Genomic DNA, 8,855 nt, shown 5'->3' on the forward strand with positions numbered 1-8,855 from the left:
TCAGGTTCAGCTCTATCCTACTTGATAAACCGAGCAACTGCACCATTGCTCGCCAAATAATGCTGGTGAACAGCAGAGGATTATGAACACTTTCAAAGCATCAAATGAATGCCCATATCACCACAAAAAGGCAAAATAAATTGCCTGCTACATAAAATTCCCCAATTCTTCCACTGAGTTCTCACAATTTGCTGTACTGTTACATCTTGCAAGTTGTTCTTCTCCCACTCAGAACACATTGTCACCTCGGCAATTCGATGCGTCAACACTGAATATCTTAAGCACATTTCTAGCAACAGGGTAAAGATGTCTTCAGGTCTAATTGTAGTATCATTAGTTTCATTGATGAATTTTGCATGCATCTTCGAATCTATTAGTTTCCCCCACAGATACATAAGCAAATGAAAATTTCTAAATTGGGATCCGAGTGCAGCTTCCCCCTTCAGCATTGGCTTGTGTGAAATGCAGTACCAAGATGTTTAATTTCTTGAAATGTGTCGACAACTGACTAGCAATCTGTTGGCTTAGGAACTGAGTCTGAAATCAGAAACCCAACGACTTTTGAGAATAGACTCTCCAAACAATTTCCCAAGAAGACCATGTCTTGACGGAGCATTCCTGGTACAAGAGAAGCAAATCTCTTGAAAATAAGATAGAATTGAATAAGGTATTCACCGCAACAACAAAAAAAAGATCATCTGGTAAGCAATAAAAATGAAAGTTCTTAAGCAGAACTTATCTTTGGCTTTGAGGAGCGGATTCAGGATTTCACTGAGGAAACTGAAAACTGCAAATTAATCAAAGAAAATGAAAGGAAAATAGCTCACATTCACATTGCATAATGCTAAGTAAAAATTGTTGAATTTGCTGGACTGAAAGTGAATGAGAAAGGGGGTTTGCTCTTCAGGTATCTGTCGTCGTTCCTGGGCATGACAGAGCAGTTTTTCCAAAGACCAGGTCATCAGATCCTGAGACATACGACTTAGCAGTACCCTATAAACAATGGTATCAATGTATAATTCAGCGAAGAGTTTTGTTATACTAACAATGCATTTTGGTGTCGGTGATCATCCGATTAATCTGTTCACTCAAATCTATATAGGCATTTGATATTGGGGCTAATGGTGATTAACCCAACACCACAAATCTGATGAATTTGATATCGAAAAACAGGACAGTAATAATAGAGAATTCTTCCAAGCAAACCCTTATCTTCAGCAACCATAGGGAATATTTCCAAGCTAACTGGACAATCTAAATCAGGTGCTTCGACTCTAAACGGATTCTTGCGTCGGTTGATTTGCTTGGGGAGGCTCTTCTTCTGCGGGAGTAGATAGTTGCACCATTCTCAAGGCTTCACCCTCGTCGCCCATCAGTAATACGAATGGAACCAGTGGAAGAGATGACTCATCTTCTTCAGCAGGCCGATCAAAACAAAAACCTCGAAGATCATCGGCAAGGAAAGACTGAAAGTCTTCATTATCGCCAAAAAGCAGGGTATTGTGTAATTCTGAAGCCATGGTGGCCCAGTAACTATCAGGAGAAAAAGAAAAAGTAAATCACTCCAAGAGAGAAGAGCAAGAACACGAATTTATGAAACCAAAATAATTCAGATATGATGTGTTTAAGGAGAAGATGTAATAATACATTAAGGATTAGAATTCCTAATGCAAATAGGTGTTTGACGTACGCTAGTTTATAATAATCTAATTTTCTTCGATATCTTTATATATTTATTCAATAAAAGTTTAAAAATTTATATCAGATTTATATCAACAGTTCTAATTTGTCACTTATGTTAATTATATTGTTTTATATTATATCAATTAATTTATATCATATAATGTATAATGACAAAAATCTTAATACAAATAATCAAAATATTTTTTAATCTTATAAAAATTAATAAAATCAGTCCAAATGTATATAAAATATTTTAGTATGTAAACTTTATGGTAACTATGTTAATTCTTTTACTATATATATATAAGCAAGGTTTTACTTTCTCTTCTTGTCCATTTCTTTTATGAACTTTTTTATACTTTGATGAATTTAATTTATTATTAAAAATTTAAGTAAATAAACTAGATAACTTTTTATTAACCATCATATAACTCTTCATTAACCATCATTTAATATTATATTTCAATTCATTTATTATTAAATGCTCCAATAATTATGGAAAAGAAACTTGCAATACTGATTTTTTATGATTCTTCATTTGAAAATTTTTTTTCCTTTAAAATGAATAAAGTTCTTTCTTTATATTTTTGTCAATGCATATATTTATATATACTTTTATTCAAAGTGAAATAGTATTTTTATTATATTTTTTAATCAAATTAAATGAAATATTGTACTTTTTTTTAGTCAAATCTGATTATTTAACATGTGCTTCTTTTTATTTATACTTTATTACTCGATATGTATATAAATTTCAAATTTTTATTTAACATGTACTTTTTTTTAGTCAAATCCCGAATTTATACTTCTATTCAAGGTGAAATAGTATTTTTATCTTATTTTTAATCAATTTAAATGAAATATTATACTTTTCTTATTCTTATTTTTAGTCGAATCTGATTATTTTACATGTACTTCTTTTTATTTATACTTTATTACTTGAATAAGTATATATATATATATATATATATATATATATATATTTGTATATATATCTTGAATTTATAGTTCTCCTCAAAGTGAAATAGTATTTTTTATATTTTTAATCAAGTTAAATGAAACATTATAATTTATTTTTTTTAATCAAATATGATTATTTTACTTATACTTCTTTTTATTTATACTCTATTACTCGATATGGGTATGAATTTCAAACTATTTATTCATCAAACTATTCAAATAATATTTAACTAATTAAAATTATTTAATTAATAATTATATATTAATTATTAATAGTTAGAAAAATAAATTATTTATATATGTAGCATATTATTTTCATTTGACATTTTGAAACCTTCCTATAATAGTATTTTTGTCATTAATGTAGGATGTGACTTTTATATTATCAAGTCGCCTATAATATGTACAAATTTATTTTCACAAATCATATATATAATATGAAATTATTCAGTTTTAGATATAGTAAATTTATAATTTTTAATATTATAAAAAAAACCGACTATAATCAATTTGCTTTCTCTCTCTTAATAGAATTTTTTTTTGTAATTTTTAAGTTATTTATTTAAATTATAGTGAGCTTAAGAATTTATATGAGAAAAAAATACTAAAAACTACTAATTTTATGAATATTAAAGGGGTGCATTAACTATCTAGAAAGATATATATTATTAGTATTTAAAGTTTTATAATTTTACACACAACCGTGAAATTACTTTAATGAAAACAAAACTTTTAACTTGCTTATAGAATGTTTTTACAAAAATTAGATCAAGTTTATAATTCTAATAAATGAATTAAAAATCTTACAATAATTCTTATGATGATAGGGTGAGAAAAATAATTTAAAGTAATTTATAGTATAGATTGTCTATTGGTAATTAAAGTTTTAAACAACTTAATTACAATTTAGTATATGAAAATAAAATTATCTTTTGTCACATGTAAAGCATGAGCATTTGCTCCATTAGAGTGAAATAATATTTTTATTGTATATTTTATATTAAGTTAAATAAAATATTTGTAGGTAAAATAATATTTTTATTATATTTTTGTATCAAGTCAATTGATATATTATAGATGTATGCTCTTTCTTTTATTATTACTTTTAGTTAAATTACTTTATATGCAATTATTTCCATTTATATTTACTTACTTGATATGTATATGATTTTTAAGTTTCAATTATTTTATTAATCGATATAATCATTTTATAAGTATTATAAAATTTTAGTTGAACATATTAATTGAAAGTTGAATGACTCTTCTTAGAGATTATGAAATTGTTATCTAAGATGATATGGTTCCAAGCACTATTTTCATTAATTAGCTTCATTCATATTTTTAAAGAAATAAATATAGAAGTTAATTTTTCATATTGAATCAATTGCTTATATATGTTATATTTTGGAGACTTAGTTGTCAAAAAAGATAAATATGTATTTGATAATTCTATTTTAACTTTAAATTTTATTTTAGATTATTTGCTACGATCTAAACATAAAAATTATCCAATCAAGAATTAAAGTATCTAGATTATGTTGAATATTAGTTCATCTAATTCTCTAATTATGTATTCTCTTTTATCATTTACTCTATGTAAATTAGTAGAATGATAAACTAATTAATATGTTTCTTAACCAATTAAGTATTATATAAATCAAAATTTTAATTAATATAATTATTATTAACTAATTAAATTTATTTTAATTAATATAATAATCATTAAATGATTATAATAATAATTAGCAAAAGACATTTAGATTTCTATTTGTGTAGCAATAATATTTCTTATGCCATCATCCACATTTTTATCACGATCTTTATTACCATACATTTTTCTTTCTTATGCCTATACCTTCCACATTCAAAGCAAACCATATGTTTCCTTCATATTATATTTTATGAACTTAAACAATAAAGGTTTGGTTATATCAATTACAACATAGAGTCATGTAAACTTCCCACGATAAACTATGTTAGTTGCATGATCAATCTTGACCATTTTTCCGGTCTTATCTCCTACCTTCCTCAAAAAATTGCAGTCATAGTATTCTATAGGCAAACATGGAATACGAATCCAAACTAGCATCTTTCAAATGAATCAAATTCAATATCAAAATTAGGGCATCAATGTGTGATGGTCAAATATTGAATTGTTATTGTCCAAGGTCCTTCAAACTTAGAAATCGTTATCAATGGCAACAAGGTTAATGGCCGCTTTCAGCCTCCACAACTCTTTAATCTTACATAGAAGAAAGTTATATCCAATAGGCCCAACCCTTCATAATTAAAGTTTGCCTCTAGGGTTTCCTCAAACAAGCTTTCTTTTTGAGAGATTGACCACCGGCAATCCTCCTCGTCTTCTTCATCCACTATAGTATCCAGTTCATCTATAGAAATAGAATCTTCAAGATTGAGATTAAACTCCTGGTGATTATCAGTAGATCTACCTAATAGAGAATCCTTCAATTTATTTTTCTAATGAACATCCACAATATTATACTCATTACTAGCCTAACATTGATCACTAGGATCAAGCTTATTCTTTTTCTTACTACCTTCCAATTGATCCATGTCCTCTCTCGAAGGGGTTCTTGACAAAAAAGATTTATCTTAAAAAAAATAATAATTAAGAATCATATCGGTTCAAACAATTTAAAATTTATATTTTATATAACTTTACATTAATTCAAAATTTTATATACTTATTATATATTATATATATAATCATCTATATATTCTTTTTCTTATATAATTAATAAGACTTTTACGCTGATAATTGAATATATCATTATCCTTTTATATTAAGTTCCATTTCTATTTTTTATAGATGATACTAAATGTATTTAAATACTCTTTTTAAATTGAAAATCATTTTACCCTTTTATATATAGAGAGTAACCTAATTATTTAACATCAAAACATGAATTTAGTTTCAACAACACATTTCATAAGTTTCTTTTTATTGATAAGGATGTGAGAGAGCAATATCAAATCCACAATACCATAATTAATCCTGAAGTTAATATAAAAAATAAAATTTAGTTACTCCAAGTGTATTGTACCTAGACCATCAAATGATAATACATATCCTATGGCTAATTAGAAACGACACATATTTATAATTTTGTAACTATTTTATATATACCACTCGTTTAATGCTGACATACCATATATAGAGTAACTTAAAAAACTCTAAAATAGTAATTATTATTATAATAATAATAACTCTCCTCAAGATAAAACCTCAAGAATCTACCAACTTAAAAAGCTTGACATAGTTAATTGATAGTGTAAATTATTATCATTCCCTAGCAAGGCTAAGAGAAATGCCTTGTAGTCTCCTGAAGTATCTCTACCCACAGCAACATCAAGAGAGACATTGTTTCTCTTCAAGTACAGCTCCTTGATCTCCTCCAAATCCTTCTCTGCATGTGTAACAATCACACGACTCAGAGCATCTTCATCAGTACCCTCTGTATTAATGGCATAACGCAGTACCTAAATGCAAATCAACTCATATAATAACTTCACAGAAATATTTTTCTTACTATTACATGTATATAAAACAACGAATATATCCAATTTTATGATTCTACAGGCTGCCTTATTTACCTTTGCAAAATATTTTTTAGGATCTCCAATGCACCTTATTACCATACGTAATGCAGCTAAATATTGATCAGCATGGTCAACCAACAAACCCTGAATGATGGAAGAGTAGAACTACCAATTAGTGAAATTATTATTTGACACAAGAGAGAAGACTCGAACTTAAAATCTAATACATCTATTGCCATGCTAATTCTGTAAATGTAAAATTATTCTTTCTTAAATCAATAAAAAAAAAAAAATTTTTAGCTACTGTCAATCTATTATTCAATTATATATAAGTAATAATTATCTAGAATAATTTATTTAGATAATGAGAATGATACATATTTAAAATCTTAAAACTACCCGTCGCTCGTTTAGATATACTGAAAATAGTTTAATATTTATAAAAAATAAAAAAAAATAAAAAAAAAAACTCTACCCTGTACCTTGGTAATTGATGTTCCATGAATGTCCTTGTAATAGTTGAAAGTTGCCTTAAGTTGTGCCTTGCTCCTTGTAGTCAATATCCTAATAAATTCTTCATGGTTAAAAGCTTTTCCAAAGATATTATCACGTAGAATATCAGCTTCCAAATGTGCAACCTTCTCATCAATTTCAGGGCCATCGTACCCATATGCACTAACTAGCGCAACTAAAAGCTGCATGATAACAATCCCATTATTTTTATAAAATAATTCACCACATAAACATTATATTTATAAATAAATAAATAAATAAAACAAAAAAATTCGTCATTAACTATCAAAATTTAGCTATAACTCCAAAATACACCAACCAGTGACCTTATTATAGGCAAACCTGATAATTGATGAATGGGAAAAACAATTGAAAAGAAACAATCTAATAGCACAGTGCTTTATTTATTACTATTATAGTTGGATTATTCTTTGCAGGATAGATTCTGACCATCAAACAGGTAAATCCTGAGACAAGCCGGTAAATTTTGAAAAAAATTAACAACTATATTATTAGTAAAAAGTTTATTGATGTTTTTATATATAGTCTGATTCACTTTTTTCGTCTTTAATTTAATAGAGAACATATTATACCTATTATAATTATAATAGAATATTTAGATAAATATGTAAATTGTATTATTATACGACAGGGCTCACATGAATTAAGACTCTTGCCGTTTTGACAATTATCTATGCATCTATCAATTGAGTTGTTTATAACGAATGCTAATTTCTATTCGGATATGTTACACATAATTAATATGAAAATGGAAACATACTTTTCGAATATCGCCAGTAGTGTGAGAGGCAACGTCTTCTTCCAAGGAATTTTTGTAACGGAAGCGATAGGCACGCCTGATTGCCAGGAGATCTTCGGGAGAACTGACACAGGAAATCTCAACAATTACCCTGTAATCAGGTATCACCTTTTGTAATGCCTCATTTGCTAAGACAGCATCTCTGTCAGCTGGTTCCAATGTCCATAGGCATACTGCTCTCTATTTATTGACCACACACAAAAAAAAAAAAAAACATTGTCAATTATCATCAGTTGTCCTATCAAAATTAGTCTGATTAATATACTTGATACATCAAAAAATTGTTAAATACTAGAATAACTAATTTATTAATTTCAATTATTTAAAGAAAAATGAGATTGGTTTCTCAAAAATTTATTAATTAATACAGATTTTTATTTTATTAAAATATTAAATATAAAAGAGTCGATTGCAATATATTTTGTATTTAAGATATTTTTACGTTGAAATTTATCCATCATTTTTTACGTGGAAATTTATCATTTATACGATAACAAATTTCTAACGAGATAGCTATTCTTATTGTGTATAACTCACAATTTATTAAACATCTAATAAATAGAAAATCTTACTAAATACTAGTTCAATTTCATGACAGTTTTAAAGGTGTTATTGAATTTTGATACCTCAAAATTACCAGATAACTCAGATTTAAGCTGGAAGATGAGATCCTCTTGGTATATCTCTTCATAAGCTAGCCTTATAAGCTTCCTTTGAAATGAATTTCTATGTCCTAGTATTGATATTATTGCCTTCTCATCTGTTCCCCATCCTGCCAAATTATTTTAAACAAGAAAAGGAAAATTATAAATGTACAATGTAAAGGAAATAATTTTTTTTTTTTTTAAATTATAAACCTAGACAAGCCCTCTTGATATTTTCTGCATCTTCCACAGGAGAAAAGTCCTTAGGGACAATGATGGTCGCCATTTTCCTCCTTGAGATTGACCTGCAATTTGTATTGCTTGTTACTGCAATGTTCAATTTATAGTTTGGTCACTCAATTGTATTAAATTGAATTGATAATCAATTTTTGGACCGTTTTATTGCAATTAAGGATTCATCAATGAGTCTATATATATATGTATATATAGGAACTTACAAATATTTATTCTCCATAAATACAATTTATATAGTCTGATACGATGTATTCATTTATTATTCATTCATTTATAGAGGTTTTTGAAAAATAAAAGAGTTTACAAAGGTACTCTATGGCACAATGAATAAAGCGTTGGTCTACGGAACCAGAAATTCCAGGTTCGATCCTCGGTCGAGTTGGCTATTTGTTTTTTCCTTTACATTTTATGGTATATGT

At 27.2% G+C, this 8,855-nt stretch overlaps 1 protein-coding gene across 1 annotated transcript; it reads right to left on the reverse strand.

Moving 5' to 3' along the window:
• Positions 1-4,863: 4,863 nt before the first annotated feature.
• LOC8271508 (annexin D8) lies at positions 4,864-8,566 on the reverse strand. The gene is made up of 8 exons (XM_002526990.2): positions 8,395-8,566; positions 8,164-8,309; positions 7,499-7,717; positions 6,687-6,899; positions 6,259-6,348; positions 5,903-6,144; positions 5,792-5,804; positions 4,864-5,121 (listed from the first exon to the last, which is right to left on the reverse strand). Exons 1-8 carry the CDS (start codon positions 8,465-8,467, stop codon positions 4,864-4,866), a joined length of 1,254 nt encoding a protein of 417 aa, XP_002527036.2. The 5' UTR covers positions 8,468-8,566.
• Positions 8,567-8,855: the final 289 nt, after the last annotated feature.

The sequence above is a fragment of the Ricinus communis genome, chromosome 1 (genome assembly GCF_019578655.1).
Source record: "Ricinus communis isolate WT05 ecotype wild-type chromosome 1, ASM1957865v1, whole genome shotgun sequence".
Lineage (NCBI taxonomy): Eukaryota > Viridiplantae > Streptophyta > Magnoliopsida > Malpighiales > Euphorbiaceae > Ricinus > Ricinus communis.

What these genes read in the sequence shown, in the direction of transcription:
- LOC8271508 (XM_002526990.2), bottom strand. Translation starts at nt 8,467, where the DNA reads ATGGCGACCATCATTGTCCCTAAGGACTTTTCTCCTGTGGAAGATGCA. An exon ending in TATCAAGAGGGCTTGTCTAG is followed by an intron (nt 8,310 to 8,394) that starts GTTTATAATTTA and finishes ATAATTTGGCAG; the next exon opens with GATGGGGAACAGATGAGAAG. An exon ending in AGTTATCTGGTAATTTTGAG is followed by an intron (nt 7,718 to 8,163) that starts GTATCAAAATTC and finishes GTCAATAAATAG; the next exon opens with AGAGCAGTATGCCTATGGAC.